Genomic DNA, 25,953 nt, shown 5'->3' with positions numbered 1-25,953 from the left:
GCCCATGGCAATCAGCTGGCCTGCGGCGTTGAGGAGGCAAGGGAGGAAGGGGGAGCCTGCGTGCCAAGCCCTTGCTCCTCCCCTCTCCCTCTTGCCTCCTGAACGCCACAAACCAGCTAATTGCCGCAGGCAGGAGGCGCAGGGGAAAGACACTAATCCGCAGGGTCCACCAGCAGGCAGGAGGTGCTGTGGGGGAGGACGTAGGGGAGCTGATAGGGAGGCTGCCAGCTGTGGACAAAGCAGGCAGCCAAACGATGTTATAGCGGAGCATTGCACAACTTTAAACAGATCATGTTCTGTAATTGAGCAGGGACATAAGATTGAAACAACGTTAAGCGAGAAGACATTAACCACCACATCAGGAAGAGGAAGTGGATAAGTCATTCTATAAGCAGTTAACAAGATTAGTTAACATACGAGCTAGTGTTAATGGGGGATTTTAACTTCCCCGATATCCATTGGAAGACTATTGCAGAAAAACATAATACGTCCTTGTGGCGGGGCGACGACTCACCGGCTTGGCACCTCCTGCTTGTCGTCTCGGGAATTAGCTCTTCCAGCCTGGAGTGCCCTCTGCAGGCCGGTGTCTCACCTGCCGCTGGCCCCCGTGTCCCTCCCGGACCCCAGTGCCTTTTACATCAGGGTTCTGCCCCCAGCGGTAACCCTCAATCTGGGTCTCCCCACCCAGGGGAACCCCCAACCCTCTATCCCCACCTTGCCTCAGTGGCTCATCTAGCCCCCGCTCCCTGGAGCGGACTGCAGTCTGTAAACTACTCATCATCAGCAAGGGGTTTAGGGGTTAGGACCTGCTGCCTTTGCTTATCTCTTGGCTGCCCCTCTGCAGCCCCAGCAGCCTTTTGTAGGCCTTTAAATAGGCCTGCAGCCTGGGGTTTTGCTAGGCTGGAGCTCCCAGATCCCTCTGCCCTTCCCCAGCACTGCTCCACCCTAGGTACCTTTCTCAGCTCCCAGGCAGCCAGGTCCTTCTCTCTCAAAAAGCTAGAGAGAGATTGTCTCCCAGTCTCTGGCCCTCAGCCCTCTTATAGGGCCAGCTGTGGCCTGATTGGGGCTTGGCCCCACCTGTGGCTGCTTCCCCCAATCCTCCTAGCTTTTCCCCTACCCCAGCCTCTCCCAGAGCTGTGTTAAGCTCTTTAGGGCATGAGCAGGGTGACCACCCCACTACAGTCCTGCAAATTCTTAGCATGTGTAGGGGGCAGCTTTCTGATTCAGAAAATTGAGGAAACAACTAGGGACTCATCCATTTTGGATCTGGTTTTGAACAACAGGGATGAATTACTTGTGAACATGAAGGTGGTTGGGAACTTGGGAAGAAGTGATTATTATCTGATAGATTTCAAGAGCCCATGGAAAGGAGGACATGAGAACAACAAAACAAGGACACTGAACTTCAGAAAGGCAGATTTAAACCGACTCTCAGAAATAGTAGGCAAGGTCCCATGGAAAGACCAATTAGGAAGAAAAGAAGTCAAAAAGGGCTGGCAGTTCTTAAGAGATGTAATACTAGAGGCTCAACACCAGGCTATTCTGATACAGAGGAAAGATCAGAAGAGCCATCAGAGGCCAATATGGGTGCACAAGGACCTTTTAGCGATCTAAAAACCAAAAGGGACACATACAGGAAATGGAAGGGGGGGCATGTCACCCAAGGAAGTATACCTGGGTGCATGAGCATATAGGGATAAAGTCAGGAAAGCCAAGGCAAAGAATGAGTTACAGCTGGCAAAAAATGTTAAAGACCAATGGGAAGGAATTCTTCAAATATGTCAAACAAAAAAGATCAAGGACAGTGTGGGTCCGCTGCTCAATGGAGAAGGTGAGCTGGTAAGGGAAGATGATAGGGAGGCAGAGCTTTTCAATGCCTACTTTGCTTCAGTCTTCTTACAAAAAATAACATGTGACCGGATGACTGTGAAGTTACCGTAGACAACAAAGGGGAAGGGATGTAGATCAGGATAAGTAAAGAACATGTCAGATCTTCTGATCAATTTGAATGAATTCAAATCAGCAGGGCCAGACAGATCTATTCACCGGAGGATGCTGAAGGAATTAGCTGAAGAAATCTCGGCGCCACTGGCAATAAACTCATGGATGACAGGAGAGGTCCCGGAAGCCTGGAGAAGGGCTAATATAGTGCCCATCTTTAAAAAGGAGGAGCCAGGAAACTACAGACCAGTCAGCCTAACTTCAATACCTGGGAAGCTACTAAAGCAATATATAAAACATTCAATTTGTGAATACCTGGGGGAGGAAGCGATAATCACTTGCAGCCAGCATGGATTTACCAAGAACAAATCATGCCAGACCAGCTTGATTTCCTTCTTTAATGGGGTAACTGATTTGGTGGGTAATGGGAATATACCTGGACTTCAGCAAGGCTTTTGACAGTTCCACATGACATTCTGATAAGTAAGCTGAAGAAATGTGGGCTCGACAGAACTATCATTAAGTGGATACATAATTGGTTAAACAGCCACAAATAAAGAGTGACTAATAATGGAATGATGTTGGATTAGAGGGAAGTCTCAAGTGGGGTTCCACAGAAATCAGTTCTGGGTCCAGTATTGTTTAACATCTTTATTAATAGACCTGGATGTTGGTATAGGGAGCATATTCATCAAGTTTGCAGATGACACAAAGGCGGGGGGGTTTCCCTCCCCCCCCAATCTGGTAGGTGGAGAATGGGGGGAGGGTCGTGTGAGCCGCACTTTAACAATAAAAGAGCCGTATGTGGTTCATTTGGCCACCCCTGGGCGGGAGGCTTAAAAAAACATAAGGAAGTACTTCTTCACATTGTGCACTGTGTGCCAGGAGATGTTGTGAAGGCCAAAATTATAACAGGGTTCAAAAAAGGAGTAGATAAATTCATGGAGGATAAGTCCATCAATGGCTACTAACCAGATGGGCAAGGATACAACACCAGGCTCTGAGTGTCCCTTGCCGCTCTTTGCCAGAAACAATGAGTGGATGACAGAGGATGTATCATTTGATAATTACCTGTTCTGTTCATTCCCTCTGAAACATCTGGCATTGGCCACTGTTGGAAGACCGGGTGGACCATGGGTCTGACCTATTATGGCTGTTCTTATTTAAACTGGTGAAAGTTACACTACACTGCCAATTACACGTGGCTTAGAACTAGTTTACACTGGACTTATAACTCTCACTGCTGTTTGTCACCATTGTTCTTAATCAAAAACATGCAACTACATACTGTAGGCTACATTTGGTCTAATATCTTTATCAGCTATATGGAAATTATCCAGTGAATTGCTTTGCTGGTATAAGTAAGTCTCCAAACCATACTTCTCCAATTGTTTTGCAGCTTAACATGAACCACAATATTGTGTGATCAATAATAAGTAAGGTTAAGATTTTGTTAGTTATTTTTTACTATAAATAACCAATAGGTCATGCGCTTCTGTGAATTTTTGTTTATTGCCTGTGACCTGTTGGTGACTTTTACTAAAAATAATGAGGGGGAGGACTGAAGCCCAAGCCCCATGAGAGGTAAGAGAACCCACGTCCTGCTGCAGGGGCAGAGGAGTTGAGCACTCACTGCCGCCACAGCTGACAGCTCTGGGGCCCTTGCTGCAGCCCGAGCGGCTCAGAACTCCGGGGTCCCTACTGCCTGTGGCAGCTGACGGCTCTGGTGCCCCCCGCCACTTGTGGCGGCTAGGAACTCTGTGTGCCCCACAACTCATGGCTGCTGGAGCTCCAGGACCCCCCTTTGCCCGTGGATTTTGCCTGTGCAATTGATAAGCATGAATGTTTGCTAGAGCTATTTAGTTTTAAAATGTGTCCCCTACTATGAGCATAGCACACATACAGCTCCTGTTGCTATTAGAGTCACACCCCTAATACAGGATGTTCCCAAAATAATCCTCGGTTTTTTTCTTGCAGGAACTAAAAATAAAGAAAAGAAAACTGAAGTTGGCCCATGGTTAGTTAAATTGCATTTGGCTGATAATGGCATAGATGGAAGAGGAAAGGGAGGAGAAAAGATGGTCTTGGAGTTCACTCAGTTTTTAACTTAGTAAGTTATAAGTAAGAAAGGTGCGGGTGCCTTCTTTTCTTTTACTAGATTCAAAAATGTGTTTGGAGAATGTCTGTTTTTTTTATCCAAAATGAGTACTAGTAACCATTGGCTTTGCTCCTCAAATATTCTGCATGCCACATCTCTGAAGTGTGTAGGTATGGCGTAGAGTACAGTGTGAGCGCTCTGACTCTATCTGGAAGGATCTTAGAAATACATACATCTAAGCTCTCCCCAGATTCAGTTTTGCTATCAAAGTTCCTAGAGTGTCAAGTGATTTCACCTCAACAGGATGATGTTTCAGTTTTAATTAAGAGGTGAAAAAAGACAAAGAACAGAGATGTTTATTCTGTAAAATACCATATTGACTGGATACTAACTCTTCAGTCTCCGCTCCCTAGCTCTCAAAGATTTTTGGCCATTTGAGAGACAGGCATGTCAACTTCACTCTGAGACAAACTGCCACTGTCCCCAGTCTGTTCTGTTTCTTTTCCATTCTGACTGCTATCACAAGCATTTAAAAAAATAACTTGAAGAAAATGATTCCACAGGTTTCAAGTTAGACCTCATTAAAATAGATATCAAGGGCAGAACAGGGGGAGGAGACACAGAGCTCCTTTCTGCTACCCTCACATGGAAAAGACATGATTGCATTCTTGGACTGGGGAACCAGATGCCATCCCAGAATATGGTAATGGAAAACCTTCCCAGAGGGTACTGCTTTCCAGTTTGAAAAAGGCCTCCTTGACTGTCATATAGGCTAGATCATCCACTGAGGCCCAACCCTGGGTAAACAGTAGGGTAGGGTTGCATTGAACTGGTGGAAGTCACTGGCTAAGCACTGGAATCAGTTTGTTGAAATGCTCAATCAGCTTTTTGCAGCAGTAGCCTCTTCTGCAGGTACAGAGGATATTTTCTTCATTTCAGTTTATTCAACTACTTCAATTCAATGACTATTTTATTCAAAGTTAAGAAACCTATTGGGAGTTGAAAAAGCAGGAAAGCTTGTTTTTCAGTCTGTGAATACAAACTAGGTGTGAGAGGATGAGATATAGTTCTAAAATCTTGAAGGACACAGTGACCAGAAATAAACTAAAGCTACTTCCTTTGCTTAATAAATCAGTAAGTTTTCAGTGTAGAACAGATTTTGATAACCTTTTTTCTCTCTTACTCATTTAACTTAATGTAATAAAATTAAAACAGTTTTATGCACTTTTTATTGAATTCCAATTTCTGTCCAAATACAACTTGACACAAATCACAAGTAAACAATTAATTATCTAGTAAATAATAAAGGCATCATTCATTTTCTAATGTAATAAAAATTAAGAACCTGAATAAATGTATATCATATAACTGCTGAAATAAGTGGGCGTATACATATAGAATATCCTGCTGGTTAGCAAAAAAAAGTACCAAACTTAATGTAAAGGCTATTTCAGTAGCAAATCAACATGTTTTAATGGTTTCCAACCAATTGAAATCAACCTTTCTTTAGGAATAACTAAAAAGTACAAATGCAAAACATGATTAAAATTGATTATTTAAATCAAGGTCTCCTGCTTGCTGATTTAAATTGCTTTGATTTAAATCAATCCATCTTGCCACCTCCCCATGTTCCTTTTCCCCCAGCTTTGGAGCAGTCAAAAAACCACTCCCTACACTTGGGGAAGTCAGGGAGGAGAAGGTTAGGTTGGCAGATTTATCTAGTACAGATTCACTGGCTACCACCCTATATCTTTGTCAACAGGGGTGGCTCCAGGCACCAGCGCAGAAAGCGTGTGCTTGGAGTGGCGGCCTGCTGGTCGCTGTGAGGGCGACAGTCAGGCAGCTTTCGGCGGCATGCCTGCGGGAGGTCCGCTGGTCCCACGGCTTCGGCGGTAATTCGGCAGTGGGTACGCCGAAGCCACGGGACCAATGGACCTCCCGCAGGGATGCCGCCGAATCAGCGTTACCAGAGGACCTCCCACAGGCATGCCGCCGAATCCACGTTACCAGCGGACCTCCCGCAGGCGCGCCACCGAAAGCCGCCTGACTGCCATGCTTGGAGCGGCAAAATACATAGAGCCGCCCCTGTTTGTCAATCCACTATATCACCCCCAGACTCTCCATCTGCTCCTATCAGCAGATAGAGACCCTGTGGAGCAGTGTTCTGCAGCACACAGGAAATACAGATCTGTGAAGTCTCTGCATTGTGGCTCGCATTGCACAGTAGAACTGTACTTGTTCTGAATTCAGAGCCTCCTGGGGCCCTTTATTAGACCAGAAGTTTTGGCCCAAGGAAATTAAAGACCAAGACCATAGATTTAAATAAAATTAGAGATCTAACTTTCTCCCACAGAGATGCCTGTTCTACACTCAGATGCAGATATACAACTGCCAGTGCAGTGGGAGCCACATATACATATCTAAGGGTCGTATCTGGCTCAGTGGCGTGAATCTGATGTTGATTGTCAGCCTTAACTCAAGACTGACCATTCAGTCTTCTACACAAGGATAACTTTTAATTTAAAAAACAGATGATAAGCTAACACTTTGTATTAATATCATTAACTAAGTGTATACCAGGTGAGAAGAAAACAGCGTCCAAAATTCAGGGAATAATAAAATATATGTTATCAACTTCAGTTGTCCTAATTAAATGTTAGAAACAGTTCTACTACAGTCCAAAGCAAAGTGCATGAAATCAGAGAATTCTGGGAAACAAAACGAAGAGATTATACAAGAAGCAGGAGAAAATTTGGAAGACTTTATAGTGCTTTTACAATAAATAACAAAGATCCAACTGCTGCCCTCCTTAGTAATGCAAACAGTAATACTCATGTGAGTTGGGCAAGCAAGATGTGACCCTAAGGCTGTAATAGCTTTAAATGAAGAAAAGTGATTAATTAGCTGTGGAATCCACTTTTAATTTTTATTGTAATATATAAGAAAGTCTATCACTCTTGTGCCCAGAATTGTTAATATCAGTACAGCTGCTCAAATAGCAAATTGATGAGGCAGTTTCAAAGTCCCATTAAAAATTTTAATTTACTAATGGAATTTTATCAATATTTATGTTCTTGGAACAGCTGAAGAACAATAATAATAATGAATACCGGCTTTAACTTTATTCCAGCACCCTCTTGGTTCTGAGCAAGTAGAAGACGGGGGTTGGATAAATTTTACTGGGTGAAATTCTACAGGCTGTGTTATGCAGGTCAAGATGGTCATAATGGTCTCTTCTGGTCTTAAAAACTATAAATTTTTGTTATAATCAGTTTTTTAAAGCCAAGTCATAACTTTCTGAAATAGAAATTTATTGTGAAAATGCTGATAGGTCTTTATTTACAGCTACACAAACAGCACTGGCCATTATAATGCACTCATTTTCTTCCCTGAAATAATATTATGGAACTGACAGCTCACATGCTCTGAACTCAATGGGAATCCAATATGTGGAATCAGGCAGTGTTATTTGTGTTTATTGCTGAGGATTTCTATTCAAATTATTAGCTGAAAAAGAATCACAATGAAGAAATGCACACATTTTCTAAAAGGAAATCTATAAGAAGAGCCATGTACTCATTTGGGGGCTGATCCAAAGCCCACTGAAATCAATGAGAGTAATGGCTTTGGATCAGGTCACTAGACAGAAGAATCATCAAAGAATGGTGGCTTTTGTTTCAGTTGTTTAACATTAGATCTTTGGTATTAATTACATTCTACATTAAAATACTTGTATTTTATTTACTAATGTATAACATTGTTTTTTACTTACAGCAGATTTCAGGTGTTTTTGTTGTTGTTGTTCTTAAATGCAGCCTAATCAAACACTCTGAACACTTGATAGAACTTGATCTACATGGCAACGCTATAGGAGAACTTTGTTCAACAGACATCCTGGAAGCTCTTAAGGAGAGAAAAAAAGGTGGAGTGTCTCCAACTTCAGCCCATAAGCTTTAAAAATTATTTTACTTTTTATTTAGGTGTTCATCAGGGTGTTTATACAAAGGATATAAGGAATGTTATATGTAAGTTAAATTTCAATACAAATTCAGTACTATTTAAAATACAATACAACCTTGAGTATCTTAGAGAATTTTCAGTGTAACAGATGTCAGGGGAAAGGACTCTGTTATGAAAAATTGAGCTTTGTGTACTTATATTTGGGTGAATGCAAGGTAAAAGTCAGAAAAAGGATTCAAATCCTGAAAATGGCTATGTATGAGAGAGAGAGAGAGAGAGAGAGAGACTTGTTCTAATTTATACTTTAGTGATGCTGTAATAACCATATCATATGTATTGATGTATTAATGATCTTTTATAGAAACATCAGCAGCCATTTTCAACTGCTGTATCTACCTCCTTTCTAACCCTCCCCAGTGCTGCATCACTCCTAACAGTTCCTTGCTGTTGTACCTCATTTTTCCCATTCCCTCACCAATCATGAACTTTCACACACACTCCAGCTCCCTCCCCAACCCTGGTGGCTGTTTTTCCCATCTGCTCCTTCCCATTTGCTGGCTCTCCCACATCCCATGGAATTGTGATTTAGTACTTGGCAAAGTAAAAAAAAGTGCTATTCTGCCTGTAGTTCAAATATTTTTGCTCTCAAGAATTACTGGCAATCATTTGTCAATCAGAAGAGAACTGCAAACTTCAGGACCTTTTCAAATCAAATAGATGTGATGTTCTGTGTGAGAGGAAAATATGTGGAGGGAGAAATGCTATTCTGCCGGCAGATCAGTGAATATTTCTGTGAGGTAGAGGGGGTTGAAAAAAAAGTATATTTAATTTTTGATAGTCGAAAATAGAAAAATATGTTCTTCATTGTCTCAATAGACAAGATGCCAGGCTTAAATATTAAGGTTACACCACAGATTTCCTCAAATACTTTCAAGTCAATTTTCAAGAACAGCAAGAAGCTCAAATCAACTAAAAAGAGAATGAAAAAGGTATGTACTTGCTGCTTTTCCAGCCTTTACATTAATAGAAAAGTTTCACCATGATTCTTGTTCTTAATGAAAAAAAAATCACATAAACAGATTCAGATATGAAGGTTTTACTTCACTTAAGGCTTGTCTACACTTAAACGGCTACAGCGGCCTCCTGTCAGTGTAGGTAGCATCTTCACTGAAGCGCTACAGTGGTGCAGCTGTATCAGTACAGTTGAGCCGCAGCAGCCTTTTAAGTGAAAAAAAGTCGTAAGCCCCATGTTCTATTCACAATTCCGCAAGAGCTGGATGTTTCTGCTAAAATGATCAGCAGAGAAATAATTAGGTGCTGATATTTAAATTGTTATTAGGATTCAGAATCAACACCTCATTCAGAAACAAGTGCAGTTCACATCCTCAGAGCTATTGATCTCCTTCATGATTTTGCCTCAGAGTCCCACTGTAGTAGTTGTTTGCCTAGCCACATGATTCCTACGGTGAGTGGGAGGGGAGCTGTGCAAGCTGCATATTTGGAGCACAAGAGCTATTGTTAGTAAGTAATCCTTTATCAGAATGCCTGCTGTTCCCTCCTACACAGTGGAGATTGTTCCCTCCTACCCACCACCACATGCACTGCACAAATCTTCCTATCCTGGGCCTTAACTGACCCAGAGAGCTGTGTAAATTGAGGACTAGATATGGAGCCCTGAACTAAGAGAGGGAAAATGTTACAGTAGTCCAGCTGCCTACAAATCACCTAGAAGACACTTGGTAGGCTATTCTCTTGTTTGAATTCATCTGTAAGGGTCCTGCCTTGAGAAACTGGACCACATAGTGGGAGCACTCTGAAAAGGAATGCCATGGAAAAGGAACAATGCTGGAGGAAAAGAGTAAATCCACTCAACTATATAGTTGTACTAGTTCTGTTTCTGACATGAAAAATGTAGAGCCAAAATTTAATGCCCAGATTACAAAGACATGTCATGCTCCAAATTCAGGTTTTATTTTCTAGAAAATTTCACATATAATAACAGTAATAGAAATGGTTATTTTTTTAAAATAAAATCAGTTTTTGTTGGGATTTAAATATACTCCACTGTTTGCAGTCCAAATACTGCAGCACTGTGCCAGTGCATGAGAACCAGAAAGAGCCTAGATAATTTTTAAGCAGCGTGAAGTTCAAGTAGTCAACTGTAATAGGGCTTTCTATACTTGGAAATTTACTGAAATAGCTATCCTGAATAATTCTTCAGGAATAATTATTTCAATATAATGGCCCAGAATAAGAATGCCTTTTTTTAATTTAACTCTAGAAATAGTTTGGTTTAGAATAATTTAATTATTCTGGGATAGCTATTCCAGTAAATTTCCAATTCTTGACATGCTCTGATGGATGATTTAGTTGGGGATTGGTCCTGCTTTGAGCAGGCTGTTGGACTAGATGACCACCTGAGGTCCCTTCCAACCCTAATATTCTATGATTCTTGGCCCTAGTCCTACATTCCATTGATGCAGGGACCCACTGAAATCAATGGAGATCTTCATAACTCAGGAATCCGTTCACATGGATCTAAATGCAAGATCAGTGTCTAAATGGTAGCAAGTAAAACTGACTTTTAAAATTATTTTAAATTTAATCACTGAAAGTGCCATTAAAGAAACTTAATTTTTAAAAAATCATTTTGAACCTGACAGTGTCTTATTAAAGTTTGTTTTAAAACAATTTGAAGAAAAAAGGCATCATACTTTGAAAATAAAAATACAGAAACTGCTAACTGTTGTCCCTTTCTCATTAATATTTTTAGGGCCTACTTCAAACACTTCAGGCACATAAGTAGTGCCATTGAAGTCAACAGGACTACTTGTGTGCTACTTATGTGTATATGCATAACCATTTTCAAGATCGAGATCTCAGCATAACTTATTTCAGATACACCAATTATGTATTCATTTGGAGTAAGATTGTGACATCCTATACCTTGAGATGAGGGGGCATCCTGGAACCCCCATATTCCCATGATCTTGCATATAAAGCATGCCTTGTAAGGTATCAGGGGAGAGGTTATGATCTGCTGAAAGTCATTTCTCTATCTACCGTATATATGTATATCATTAATGCATCTGAAGTTATGAGAATTATGTTGTATGGTGGTCACTAAAACATGCTGTAAGTTGGGGAATCAGTCAGATATTAGCTCCCTAGAGGCAACAGCAAGGAAAGTAGCCAACACCTGGGCAGGGTGTCAATCAATCCATCAACAATCATTGTCCAGCAAGGGAGCTACAATGCAATGACTCACCTGCATGAGGCCACACCAGGGGAATTGCTTAACCTTGCCGGGAGACTCAGCAATGCACCCAGACATGCCTGGACTTGTGTTTTCCAAGCAAATGGACTGAAGATATAAAACCAAACACAGGGGGCCCATGCTGGGCCTTTCTCCTTCACCTACCTATGCTGCAAGCAACAAGGACACGCTAAAGACTCCAACTGAGGGGACTGGCCCAGATTTCAAGGATGAAATCTGTGTACTATGAACTGCAATATCCAGGTGGGTGAGAAAAACTGCTTAATCTAGATGTTGCCCAGTCTAATAAGGTTGAGAGTTTAGACTGAATGCTTATATTTTATTTTATTTTATTTTGGTAACCAATTCTGACTTTTTGCCTATCACTTAATATCACTTAAAATCTATTTGTGTAGTCAATAAATTTGTTTAATTGTTTATCATTACCAGTGAGTTTGTATGAAGTATTTGGCAAAACTGATCAGGTTTGCAAAGGCTGGTGTATATCAACTTTCCATTGATGAAGTGGTGAACCAATTAATAAATTTGCACTGCTCATCTTGAGCAGTGTAAGATGGCATATTCCTGAGGTACAGTGCTGGGGGGTTCTGGCTGGTGCTTTTCCCTGTGTGCTTAATGAGTGGCTCTGAGAGTATTCATGCAATATAGCTGGGTGTGGGGCATAGGCACTGACTTCCCCTCTGCCCCATGGATGGCTGACACCCCCCCGCCCCAGCACCACCCTCGCCCTGCCCCAATTCCACCTCCTTCCCCCAAGTCCCCGCCCCGCCTCTTTACCGCCTCCTCCCCCCGAGCGTGCTGCGTCCCCACTCCTCCCCATCCCTCCCAGTCCTAAGTACCGCCAAAGAGCTGGTAGGTGGCAGGCAGGAAGCACTGGGAGGGGGAGGAGCAGGGACGTGGCACGCTCAGGAGAGGAGGAAGAGTGGGTGGGGGTGGTGGGAGGTTAGATTCAGACCAAGGACCTCATTTTGTAGGTAACATAATGAAATGCATGTGCTAAGCATTTGGAATAAAACAGAAATTCCATGTTGCCGGTCACCCACAAAGCTCTGGGTTAGTGGAATGTACTAATTGGACTTTAAAAACTGCTCTGAGAAAAATAGTGACAGAGTCAAGAAAGGACTGGGATAGAAAACTCCCAATAATACTTATGGCTATGAGATCTACAATTGCTTCACATGGGTATACCCCCAGGAAGTAATACATGCAGAATAATGAGGACACCTGAGCAATGGTGGCTAGGCGGGATGCCGCTGGATAACTATCAACTATGTATTCTCACTCATGAATCAGTTTATGAGCAAGCTGCTAAACACTACTAGCAGCATTAAGAAGCAGGTTGCTATTAGGTTAAGAAGCAATATAAAGCAAATGGACAAAAGATTGGGCAGTATATTAAATCTTAAGGAATGGGATGTAGTTGACAGGGTTTTATATAGATTCTATTTGGAGAAGAACCATGCCTTAAGTCCCAAATGTCTAGGTCCAGTAGGGATAGTGAACAAGGCTTGCCCAACGGTTTACCAGGTGGACATAAAAGGGAAAAAGAAATGAACCCTTAAATGGTTTCACTCATCACAGTTAAAAGATTGGAAGGGATTTGTTAAGTGATGTCAATAATCCTTTTCTCTTTTCTTTTCTTTTCTTTCCGTCAGGAAAACCTTCACACCATGTTTTCAATAATTTGTTTTTGTACATTGATATACGTGTCAAGTTTAATGATTATTAAAAATGAGGAACACTGTTATTGTCAAGTAAACAAAAGTTATAATTATGAGTGGGATAGGGCTGAACAAAGTATGATACTATCCTGTGTCCAGTTCTGGACACCGCATTTCAAGAAAGATGTGGAGAAATTGGAGAGAGTACAGAGAAGAGCAACAAGAATGATTAAAGGTCTAGAGACCATGACCTATGAAGGAAGGCTGAAAGAATTGGGTTTGTTTAGTTTGGAAAAGCGAAGACCGAGAGGGGACATGATAGCAGTTTTCAGGTATCTAAAAGGATGTAATAAGAAGGAGGGAGAAAACTTGTTCATCTTAACCTCTAAGGATAGAAGAAGAAGCAATGGGCTTAAACTACAGCAAGAGAGGTTTAGGTTGGACATTAGGAAAAAGTTCCTAACTGTCAGGGTGGTTAAACACTGGAATAAATTGCCTAGGGAGATTGTGGAATCTCCATCTCTGGAGCTATTTAAGAGTAGGTTAGATAAATGTCTATCAGGGATGGTCTAGACAATATTTGGTCCTGCCATGAAGGCAGGGGACTGGACTTGATGACCTCTCGAGGTCCCTTCCAGCCCTAGAATCTATAAATCTATCCTGCCCACTTCATTAAAAGGAACAATTATAATTTATGTGAATGAAGCAGAGGACTGTTACAGTTTGGAAGGAAGAGGTTAGTGGTAAGACCATAACCACCTCCATAACGAACAGTAATACACAGGAAGTAACATTTTATGATTCAGAGGAAGAGCAACTCTCTCTCATGCAAAAGCTTAATGTCACATGTGCATGGCTTTTTAGTGACGACTTCCTGACTAGTTGTTCAGATGTAATGAAAGTAACAAGGTCCTCCAAATGTTCATACATGAGATCTAATCTAACACAATGGGCAAAGGAAGGAATCTCTACCATCAGTGTTGTAATGGATTACAATATCTAACTGATTCCATTAGGGTTAATTTGTATACTCCCACTGGTCAACATAATTTTATCTTGATGTATTCTAACTGCACTGAAAATTGTTTTGTCAGCTATCGAACTGTAAATCAGTTTTGAAACAAAGAAAATGTGACCTTTCATGTCAAATGTGATAGAAACGTTAATGTTGATGTTAATGTAAATGATACAGGCAAATGGCTGATCACTAGTTTATATCAAGTTAAGGAAGTGACAGAAGTTATTGTGTCACCTAAATCATATAAAAATCTAATTGAACCGATAGTGATAAAAAGTGACATAAAAAGGATACTTATGATAAACCCCAGTGAGGGGCCCCAAAAATGAAGCTGAGCACAAGGCACCAGTAACTCTAAATCCCCCACTGCCCCTGGCCCTTCCCACAGCATCAGCGCAAGCTCCAGGCAGCCGCCAGCAGGAGCCGGGCTTCCGTGGCCGAGAGGGGCCCTGAGCTCTGCGCAGAGCCTGCAGCTGGCCGCCCACCACCTCTGCTCCCGGAGCGGTGGGGCCCGGGGTCGGGGCCCGCGGGCCTCCCCTTTGACCCCGCCCTGCAGGCTGGGCCGGGCGGGTGGCGTCGCTCCCGACACTGGGTGGCGCTGCAGCCCCGCTCTCCCGGCTCTCTCCGAGGAGCCAGAGCGATTCCTCCGCAGCGTCTCCGCCCCCCGCCATGGCCGACGTGGAGGACGGAGACGAGCCGGGCGCCCCCCACGCTCACCCGGGCTCCTCGGGCGCCAAGGCGGGCGCTGCCGACAAGATGTTCTCGCTGAAGAAGTGGAACGCGGTGGCCATGTGGAGCTGGGACGTGGAGTGCGACACCTGCGCCATCTGCCGGGTCCAGGTCATGGGTAAGCGCCGGCGGGCCACGGCCTCCCCCCGCCCTGGGCGGAGCCCCGCACCCCCTTCTGCCCCTCCCCCTACCGCGGCCAGGCCTCACAGTCTGGGGGAGGGGCCTGTATCTGCTCACTGCCCCCCCCGCGGGGAGAGCAGGGGGCCCTGTATCTCCTCACTGCCGCCCCCCGCGGCCAGAGCGGCCCCCTCCCCCCCATCCAGGGGCCTGAATCTCCTCTCTGCCTGCCTCCCTCCCCAGGAAAACCCGGGGTTTCTGATGGAGCTTGTACGTACTGGGTTCCTTCTTTCCCACACAGACCTGTTTGCTGAAATGATACCAAGGCCATTTATGTAGTGCCTAATGCCCTACGTCTGTGTTTGTCCCACGTCCTAGCAGTAATTGCACAAAGGATCCTGTGCTGGTACCAATGGGTGATGTAGCTCTAGGTGTGTTTGTACCAGAAATAAATAATCAGAGGCTTCACCTAAGCAGTCAGCTTTACCTTGAAATACTCCTACAGTTCTTTATTTCCTTGAAATAAACTCTAGTTGGTTGACCTAGCCCAGCAGCTCTCATGTAATGAGGGGACACTGAATAAACCAGACTCTGTAGGCTACCATGTGGTGGCTGACCATGGCCTATGGTGCCATTGATGTGGTGGTGGGTCCTAACAGGTGATCCTCCTTAACTAGCCAAACAGAAACTTAATGGCTTAAATTGGATCCCTTACTGGAGTCCTTCATCTCTGTGCAACTACTTCACCATGCTGAAACTTTGTCTGTGGTCTGCTCTTCTCACTACATTTCACCAGGAAATGGTTGCTCTTCAAAGGTGATATCTAGTGTATTCTTTGTGTTATCTGTTAATTATGTCTTGCAAACCACTCTTGCATAAATGAAAGGTTGCACTATTGCATTAGCTAAAATTTATTATCACTATATTTGTACAAATCTCCCCAACTGATTACAAATATTAACACTTATCCAAAAAAAGGTTCTTATACCCATTTGTCAGATGTTACTGGAGTATCTCCTTCCCAGTAATATTGCTGCAGCTGTACTTTGGCTGAAAACAATGTTTAAAACTAGCTTAAATTGTACCGATTAAGACATTGATAGCATAGCAATTACATATAATTATGATGACCTAAATACATTAAAAAGTGTGAATTTTTTTTGCTGTTTGAGATTGGATAGCTCAGGGAGTTAATAATTGGAGACACACAGAGCCTTTTCATCACCGTACAAATGCAGCTTGGGTAAGGAGGAATCCAAGTTACCATTTTATGTCTAGTCAGTGTTCTGCATGATACAAATATGGTTTCTGTCCAATTCCCAGTAGGTGGGTATTCAAATTACAAAAGCCACGGCAGTTGGCACACATTGGCAGTTTCAGTAGAATGGCCAAGGACAGAATGAATAGGGAAACTGAACTGTCTTTTGTGTTGTAGAGACAGACTCGCCAGAAAATAAAGAAAATATTTAACACTTTTATATAGTGCTTTTCATCTATGAATTTCAAAGTGTTTTACAAAAATGGATAAGAAACCCCTTTAATGGGAAACTGAGGTTAAGTGACTTGCCCAAAATCATTCTTCCACTGTTTTTCTGGGGAGCGAAAGATTGAGAATCCAATCTGAGTGCCCATCATGGCAATATCGGACATAACTAGCCCCGCCATTTCTCATATATTTTTGTTTGTGTCTAGAACAGTCTTTTGAGCTGGGAGAATTTATGAGCATGCTAGAGCAGTGGTCCCCAACCTTTTTGGCTGGCGGGCGCCAGCTGAAGGACCACTGCGGCGGTGGAGCACCCGCCGAAATGCCGCCTAATTTCGGCGGCGATGCCTCTCGATGATGTCGCTTGCTGTCGACAAACGACGTCATCAAGAGGCGTCCCCGCCAAAATTTGGGAGTGACACCTCTCGATGATGTCACTTGTCGACGGCAAGCGGTGTCAGCGAGAGGCGTCGCTGCCGAAATTCGGGGGCGACGCCTCTCGATGACGCCGCTTGCCGTCAACAAGTGACGTCATCGAGAGGCGTCGCTGCCAAAATTCGGGGGCGACGCCTCTCGATGATGTCACTTGGCGACAAGCGGCGTCATCGAGAGGCGTCCCCGCCAAAATGCCGCTGGTGCTCTCCCGGGGGCCACGACGCAGGCGCATTAAGATGCCCCCGCGGGCACCGCATTGGGGACCCCTGTGCTAGAGGAAAAAAGACTATAGCGCAGAATGAAGTAGTGAAAAATATCTTCAGTGTCTTATTTAGCTTGACTTTATACAAGGAGTTTTAGCATGGTTTGAAGACAGTTCACACGTGGTCTTAGTTGGGCTGGTAAACAAAGCTCACATCAGGACTGAGAAATTATCTGCAATAGAATAACATTTTCTTAAAAATACAGTTTTTAGTTATATCCAATAATGGATTTTACTGAACCTGATTTATGAGGAAGTAGAAATAGCACAAAAGCACTGTGGAGAATAGATCTGAGTTCATATCTCTACTCATGCCAATTATGTTAAATCACAGAATTAACGGGAAAAAAGGCTTAGATTAAAAGAAATTAAAATTCCTCTTATATTTATACCAAAGGAATAAATGTTTTCTGTGGAGCTAAATATGGAACTCTGATTGTCTTTATATTTCAGTTTAAAAAAATGATAGGATTATTAGTAAATTTGATATTTCTGAAAGTGATTGACTGACGACCCAGATGCTGGCAACAGGGATTGAAGTGTTTGAAGGGTCCCCTACCTGTTATCTCTTATACACTATTGAGATATCTACTCCTGCTTCTGCCCCACCAAATATGCCAAGACTTCATTGCCCATTTGTCAAATTTTCCAACAAGCACCTTCTCCCATGGTGTTCCTTATGCATGGAATAGCTCCTTGTAAAAATCTGTAAAGCCACAACATTGTCCTTCTTCAGATCCCTCTTTAAAACACTCCTCTATTATGACGCCTTCCAAAAATTTAATAGTGGCCACTGAAGGTCATGATGATTACAGTCATCCCACCTGTTACTGCAGAGGTGTGCAAACTATGGCCTGGGGGCTGCATCCGGCCCTCCAGACATTTTAATCCATCCCTCGAGCTCCAGCTGAGGAGCGGGGTCGGGGGCTTGCTCCACTCTGACATGCTGGGGCTCCATGCAGCTCCCGGAAGCAGTGGCACATCCCCCCTCCGCCTCATATCATAGAATCATAGATGATTAGGGTTGGAAGGGACCTCAGGAGATCATCTAAGTCCAACCCCCTGCTCGAAGCAGGACCAATCCCCAAATGGCCCCCCTCAAGGATTGAACTCACAACCCTGGGTTTAGCAGGCCATTGCTCAGACCACTGAGGTATGCATAGAGGCAGCCGGGGGGCTCCACATATACCCCCACAGCTTCCATTGGCTGGCAACCATGGCAGCGAGCAGAGCCGCCTGGCCGCGACTCCGCATAGGAGCCGGAGAAAGGACATGCCGCTGCTTCTGGAAGCTGCTTGAGGCACGCACCGCCCAGAGACTGCACCCCCGATCCCCACCTGGCCCTCCACCCCCAGCCCTGATCCCTTTCCTGCCCTCCAAACCCCTCAGTACTAGCCCCACCCCAGAACCTGCACCCCAGCTGAAGCCCTCACCCCCTCTGACACCCCAACCCCTAATTTCGTGAGCATTCATGGCCCATCATACAATTTCCTTACCCAGATGTGGCCCTGTGTCATTGTGTCCTTCCCCTGCCTGTTTGTTGTATTTCCTGTCTTAGGCAGGAAATAATAAAAGAATAAATAAATGAGTGAAACTCCTGATTGTCTACTAAAGGAAGAGCTGCTCTCCTCTGCCTCATTTGGGGAAACGTTGCTGCCTCAGCATTCCCATTCTCTTTGCTGTTTGATGACTGACTAGGTGAGGAATCTGAAGTGGGAGCAGCAGTAAGCGCTTACATAGTGTGGAGCAGCCGCTGATGTACTACTCCAACCAAGAGTCCCATATCCTTATTCCTTTCTGTCCCCTACAAGATTAGACACCATTTAAAAAATATGTATTATATGTCCCCATTGATCTCTTTACTTACATTGCACAACTAATAAATGATCTAAAACTATAGGATGTGGGTGTGTGTTTTATATTCTGGTGAAGTTTAAGGTACTCATCAAGTAAAATTGCTGTGTAAAAAAGGTGGTGTGGGACAGGGTTTGATGGGAGGCTGAAAAACAATAGAATTGTGAATGATTTCCTTAAAAAGAGATGCTGACATCTGAAAAACAAATTCCAGAAGTTGCAGGTTGCATGTGAGTGCTCTTATTTAATTTTTAATCTGCTTGAGTGGATTTGGCAGAAGTCTCCCAATGGTCACATATACAAAAAGGAGATTTTTTTTTGCAGCAGCAGCAGCAGAGCTCATGAAAATGTCCAAACAAAATGGAGGGTGTGAGGAGTTTGTCTTACAGTTTCCAGTTCTTTTTACCTCCTGAAAAGATATATTTTTCTTTTGGTGTGCATAGTGCTTGTATTTTAATTTCTTTTTTATCCAATAAATACAGTTGAACTAGATGGCAGAATTCGAGCTTTTACCTTTATAAATATGTTCCACGGTTTATATTTCCATTAGAAAAGCCAGTTTTAAGAATTGCATTCTGAGCATCAAATTGAGTTTTGTTCATGTTTACTTTTAGATGCCTGCCTTAGATGTCAAGCTGAAAACAAACAAGAAGATTGTGTTGGTATGTAGTGATTTCATTCTCATGTTTTTCAGCAAAGGCTTTTTCTCAGTGGGGTGCTTTTTTAAGTTTGAAGATAATACTAATTAATGCGCAAAAATTAACTACAGCAATACTAATGTAAAAAGTCACACTGTCATAGAAAAGTACTTGACTGAGCAAACCTGCAACTAGTCATTTATGTATGTGTTTGTGACTGGGAAGAACTAGTTATATAATTCAGGACAGACTACTGTAGACTTTTGAGTTAGATAGGAAATACTTACTATCTCTTCCTTTAAGATAGATACTAGAAGATATAACAGAAGAACTTCACTGAAACATGCAAGTGTGGAATAAAATTTTGTCTAGGTTATGAAGCCATGGAATATATATTTGATTGTCTTTTCCTCATCCAAGATTTTTGAGGTTTCAAAGATCTTATTTGTTATTGTTTTGTTAATCTGCTTTTCAGTTGGAAAAGTGTAGCCCTAAGCATTATATTAGATTTTTTATGTGATATGTAGACATTCAAACATTTTTTTAACTTGGAAGTATTACTCTTTTAATTGAACTTGTAAAATCAGTTATGGACATTTCCACCTCTTTGCTGTTTCCTTTATAAAACACATAATCTCAGTTAATTCAGTAGTATTATTTTAGTTGATCAGTTTATTGTCTATAAAAGAAATTACCACTTCCACATTCCATGGTTGTCCTGTTAGGTCTCCCATTTAAAGACAGATATGAAAGAGAAAAAATACAAAACTTACAACAGTCCTGTGAATAATGCCCTTGTCTACAATCACTGCTAAATGAAAACTAGAAGAAAAAAAAAAGCAACTAGTATAATGCAGAATTAGTCCAGTTTAGTTTATTTAAATGATTATGGCCTTTGAACAACCTCTGATGTAGCTAAGAGCCCATTTTAAATGCTTATGTACTAGTGTCCTATATTATTTTATTTATCATGTATCGCAACTTTGAACTTTAAAAATTCAAATAAAATGTTAATTAGAATTTGTTCATATGCCCTTAAACCTTTGGCACATGATGGAAAATCAACACTGAAACAATACACTAACTATACCTAATTAATGAACCAGTAAAAAGTAAGATAGAATTTAGCCAGGCTGTGGAAGTTTCCAGACCACTCACAGGCTTCCCTTGTCCCTCAGTAATGTTTATAGTATTATGTATTACTTATATAGTGCACAGCACTGTGCTAAGCATTCTACAGATGTGTAAGAATATGAAAGTACATGTATATGTCTCTTGAATTAGAAATAAATTGGTAGACATGTTTTAAGTGGCTAATGTGTGAGACATAACCCTGTAGAACACAATATTCTATTTATGGAAAATACTGTCAAACCAGTAACACTAATCTAGTCTAAATCAATAAATCATTATAATGTATTATTGCCCCAAATATCATATAACCCTCTATTTGCTCTAAAAATCTGAGTTAGATTGTTAGTACTCTTTATCGTGAATGTAGTTTGTATGTCTATATTAAACAGTATAACTGGAACATATCAAGTATTTTCTTTTCTTTCAGTTGTCTGGGGAGAATGTAATCATTCCTTCCACAATTGCTGCATGTCACTATGGGTGAAACAGAACAATCGCTGTCCCCTCTGTCAACAGGACTGGGTGGTCCAGAGAATAGGCAAATGAAAACGTTGGCAGTTTTTCTGTTGAACTTGTTTCAAGCAATATATGTCTGATGCCATATATCAATATGAAAGAGAGGAACACTCGTGATTCATTCAATTTATATCTATGTTAAAAGAATACTATGGTTTTGTTGTGCTTGAACATGCTCTAATGTGTTGGTGTGCCATTTTCTCTGATCTTATTTCAACATCCTTCCACAGCTAAGGACCATAGGAACACTACCTTAGAGTCTGTCTCTCTGACAGTGTTCTGGTGTAAATTGTATCAACTGCTTAGAAATGCTGTGGTGCCGAAAATACACAATTACAATCTACCTTATGTTTTTGGTAAGGAAATGTAAGAAACCAATCCATTCAAAAAGGCCTTGTTTATGCCTGATATGCTGTATAATTGATTGAAAAAAAGAAATTCTTGCCATTCAAATAATACTGCATCCACACCAAACCCACCATAAATAATTTTGCCCGATAGTGATTTTTTTGACTAAAATAAATAGTGTGTGAAACATTTTTGTTGTTGTTTTTTCCCTCCCTTCCTCCCCTCACCTCCCCCGGTCCCCAGTATGGTAGCAACCTCTTATTTAGGTTTTAGTACAGGCTTGTTTTTGTCGTGGCTTAAGAAATCTGACTCTATAGTTCATTGGATTTTAATAGCCTGTTCTTTTATAATGATATATACGTGGTTTCTCCAACATACAATTTTAAACTTTTACTATGTTAGGATTTTTATTGTAATTTCTAGTAAAAGCAATGGGGGATGTCTTTAATCCAGCATTGGGCCATTTTAATAACCATATTTGAAATTAATTAGCTGGCGATGTTAAAATATTGGTTTGGAACTAACTGATCATGGATGTATTTTAGATAAATTGAGAACCATATCTACAAATCGTTTCAAAAATCTAATTGACAAAACAGATGTTATAAAGAAAGCATATGCTAATTAAATGTAGCAAGAATCTAATGCAGCACATTGTTTCATCTTGTCAGTATAGGTAGGTCTATCTGGGAATATGTTTTGTATCCATTTGTCTATTTGAATGCCCTCATATAGGTGGTGGCCTACCTTTTTGATTGCATCATGCTGACGTCTGTTAGCAAACCTACCTATATGTCTTGATCACTCACTTCACTGTGTGCTAATGCCACCTGCTGGGAAAAAGGTGAACTCACTGAAAGTTGAACATCTTGATTGGCTGGAATCTACTAGAACAAACATTGTATATCTTTGTATACCAGGCCATAAATGTACATGGCAATTTACAAAGCACATTACAAAAGTTAAGATGCAGTCCTTGCCTGGAAGAGTTTACAATCTATACCAACTAGACCAGGGGTAGGGAACCTATGGCACGTGTGCCAAAGGCGGCATGCGAGCTAATTTTCAGTGGCACGCTGCCCCCGTCCTGGCCACCGGTCCGGGGGGCTCTGCATTTAAATTTAATTTTAAAAGAAGCTTCTTAAACATTTTAAAAACCTTATTTACTGTACATACAACAATAGTTTAGTTATATATTATAGACTTATAGAAAGAGACCTTCTAAAAATGTTAAAATGTATTACTGGCATGCAAAACCTTAAATTAGAGTGAATAAATGAAGACTCGGCACACCACTTCTGAAAGCTTGCCAACCCCTGGACTAGACAAACATACAGAAATTAACGCAGGTAGGAGAGCAGGGTTCATGATCATTAAATCTCCATCCCCAACACAAAGAGAGAAGGTGCACAACTTCTTCCTTACTGAATAAAAGTATCACAGCTATTAAACCCCATTCTAATATCTCTCCCACCCTCAACAAAGAAAATAACCCACTTTAAATGCTTATGTAGACGCCCACTCTTCCCCCTCAACAAAAATCCCCTTCACAGCCGCCCCCCATATATGCACACAAATTCCCAGTCAATCCCTGATGATAAATTCTTAGCACTTGTAGAGCTTTTTCATTTTCAAAGCCATTTACAAACAGCTAAGGACAAGATTCAGCAAAGTGCAGGGCCGGGGAAAACTAGAGTGCTCAGTTTCTCATGTGATTAGTTCCTAGTTAAGGAGTTCTCTTTCTTTAGAGGAGGCTTTCCAAAGTGAAGAACTTCAGACCTGGCCTACTCTTAAAATTTAGATCGACGTAACTACAGTGGTCAGGAGTATGAAAAATCCACACCTTGGGCATCCTACCTATGCTGACCTAATACCCCCCCCCCACAAGGCAGACACGGCTAGGCAGATAGAAGCGTGCAGATCTGTCACCCTAGCTGCCATAAGGTAGGGACAGGGTGTTCCTACAGCAATGGGAAAAAACCCTTCCCTCACTGCAGGCTGAATCTACACTACTGGGTGATGCTAGCATAACTACAGCACTGTATCTCTGCTGATAGAGTCCCTGTAGCATAGATGTGGTCTTAATCTCCTGCATTTACTTATGGTCCACCCTGTAAGGCGCCACATTATTGCTTTAATCTTTTTAAAAGAAACTGCAAAGGTAAGTTCTAACTTTCATGTCAGAGATTTATGGAGCTGTGCAATGATTTGCTGTGCAGCGCACACTCCAATCAAACCTCTTTTCCAAACTTGCTTTCTCTCAAAAAGGGGGAAAAAATGAATCATTAAACACAAAAACCACCAACTACCCAGAACTAGATGGTTTCACTTTTAGAGTCACATGCTGAAGTGGGTCAATGCAACATTTCTCCTGGCCTTGTCTCTTCTTTATAGCTAAGCATCTCAGGCACTTGTGAACTTAACTACTGGCAAAGGTCTTGCTTTTGTGACTGTGGGACTTGGTGGAAAGGCAAATCCTATTGTCCTGAAATCAGGGTGTAACTTTGTAATTATGCTTTTTGACGGAGGAGTGGGTCTTTGCTACTGTCTTGGCTGTATGCCTGCATTTGGGAAAACGTTTAGAATACAGTTTTCTGTACATTTCTTCATTGGAAAATTTCCTCACTCTAGTGAGTGTCTGTAGAAAAGAGTAAAAGGAAATAGTTTGAGTCCAATAATAAAATTAAGTCTATGTATCATTCAAATTAACATCAAAATATAAATTGACTTGGAGGCTGTCGTGAGTTCTACACAAAACACCTGTGCCTATGTGGAGCCACATTGATTTCCCATGTCCAAAATTAAAGCCTACTTGCCAGAATGAAATATGCTGATGCCGCCAAGCTGTGCCCACTTCTGCTCAGTCTCCAAATAAAAATTTTATTAAAGCTAGTGTTAAAATTATATAATATACAGGTTGAGAAAAGAGTGTCTGTACATCTGGGTATAGTGCTTTGATTATCCACAAATGCAAAGTTTGTTTTTAAAGTCATAAGATACATATAGTGCATAATCAGCAGTAACCCAAATTTAGGTGAGTAAATTTAAGAATACAGTTTAGATATTAGCATCCAAGTATTCGGGTACATCACTCATGAAAAGTTATACAAAGAGTTGGTTATGGAAAGCACATATATCAGTGAGTGAAGATTGTCCCTCAGTAATTGAGAATTTAGGGTAGGTTGTTCATTTAGAAAATACAATCCATGAGGAAAGTATTTCAGTTACTTTCCCCACTGCGCTTCTCGTCAGCACTCTAGCTCATCCCTCCTCGTATTGCCAATGTCCGGAGTTGTGTTCTATGTAGATGTCCCTTGACCATCTGATGGCATCCGACACCATGAGTTGCTGCATCAGCCAAGCATAGCGTTGACCGATTCCACATTCTCCCAACACTCGCTTGTTAGTGGAGTCCCATATGCCCAAAGCTCCAACTATCAGCACGTCAGAACTTGGTAATCCTTAGCTCTCAAGGTTTCAGCCAGAGGAGCGTATTTCTCCACCTTTCGAGCTCGGGCATCATGGAAGGCCGGGGTCCTGTTGTCGAAGGGCACTGTGACATCCACCATGATGACCTTCTTCCGGTCCTTGGTGATGACGATGTCCAGTTGCAATTGGCTATTGGTTCCAGGGATGGCAGAGTTATTCCCCTCCCACCTCCCAAATTAATCAATACTATTCCCTACCTCAAACACAAATAAAATCAATTAATGCTACCCCTCAGCATGCACACAAAATAAATAAATCAGTGTTGCATTCTGCAATGAATAAATTAATGCTGGACCACTTTTCTTCTCCTCCTACCAAAAAAAAAAATTCTTATTAATACTGGGCATAGACACCCCAGATGCCTTACCAGTAGTAGAGGCCAGACCAACCTCCCCAGCAATAGTGCAGCTATGTCTCTGCAGTTTTAGGAAGACTGCACTGGTTACACTTGGTACAAGTTTAGAAGGTTATCTTCACAATGAGGATAAGAGAAAGAAAGAAAGATTCCTACTCACCAGTGGCAAGTAGAGCACCATAAAAATATGGGTATTTCCTTGATCTGCTTCTGCCCTGGAACAGAAATATCCTGCCATTAGGCTCTGACTCAGGTACCTGGTGCAGAAATGGCAATATTTGCATTGGTAATTTAGAGAGAGATTACTGAAACCTGTTATAGGGTCAACATATCCTGGGATTCTGCTTCGATCATTTAAACAAGTTGTGCTAAGGGGCTAAACAGAGAGTAATTTCATAGCATTTGTCTTTAAGGGATAGCATGGCTCAGGAGGAGTTGGTAATGTGGCCAATTTCAGTGTATCTTGAGCACTCCATTCTTTCAGAATGTTTTTTTAGGTTTATTTGCAAGCCACAGGGCCCTGATGCTAGACGACATACTCTGTCTGGTCGGCTTTGGGCTGCAAAAACATCTGTATCCCAGCCAGGCAGGTGACAACCCATGATGGAGTTTTCTTTTTATTATGTGAACGGGATCAA

General features: G+C 41.9%; 2 protein-coding genes across 3 annotated transcripts in view; both read left to right on the top strand.

Moving 5' to 3' along the window:
- LOC120372624 overlaps nt 1–25,953 on the top strand; it is a 48,567-nt gene that overhangs the window by 19,937 nt on the left and 2,677 nt on the right. Inside the window, exons 8-10 of the mRNA XM_039489882.1 lie at nt 3,919–4,051; nt 7,855–7,961; nt 8,876–8,988. Of these exons, the coding sequence (XP_039345816.1) occupies nt 3,919–4,051; nt 7,855–7,961; nt 8,876–8,988 (353 nt within the window). The remainder of the gene's footprint in view (nt 1–3,918; nt 4,052–7,854; nt 7,962–8,875; nt 8,989–25,953) is intronic.
- RNF7 (ring finger protein 7) lies at nt 14,356–21,660 on the top strand. 2 transcript variants are annotated; one of them, XM_039489884.1, is made up of 3 exons: nt 14,356–14,795; nt 19,450–19,497; nt 21,035–21,660. In XM_039489884.1, exons 1-3 carry the CDS (start codon nt 14,625–14,627, stop codon nt 21,089–21,091), a joined length of 276 nt encoding a protein of 91 aa, XP_039345818.1. In that variant the 5' UTR covers nt 14,356–14,624; the 3' UTR covers nt 21,092–21,660. The 2 variants fall into 2 exon arrangements, with proteins under 2 accessions (XP_039345818.1, XP_039345817.1); XM_039489883.1 differs by having other exon boundaries at nt 14,391–14,802.

The sequence above is a fragment of the Mauremys reevesii genome, linkage group 9, assembly GCF_016161935.1.
Source record: "Mauremys reevesii isolate NIE-2019 linkage group 9, ASM1616193v1, whole genome shotgun sequence".
NCBI classification, from domain to species: Eukaryota; Metazoa; Chordata; order Testudines; family Geoemydidae; genus Mauremys; species Mauremys reevesii.
The sequence above is the reverse complement of the archived record's forward strand: the minus strand, read 5'-3'. Positions and strand labels throughout refer to the sequence as shown.

Coding starts and splice junctions, on each gene's coding strand:
- RNF7 (XM_039489883.1), top strand. CDS start 14,625: ATGGCCGACGTGGAGGACGGAGACGAGCCGGGCGCCCCCCACGCTCAC. Junction 14,803..19,449: donor CTGCCGGGTCCAGGTCATGG/GTAAGCGCCGGC, acceptor GTTTACTTTTAG/ATGCCTGCCTTAGATGTCAA. Junction 19,498..21,034: donor CAAACAAGAAGATTGTGTTG/GTATGTAGTGAT, acceptor CTTTTCTTTCAG/TTGTCTGGGGAGAATGTAAT.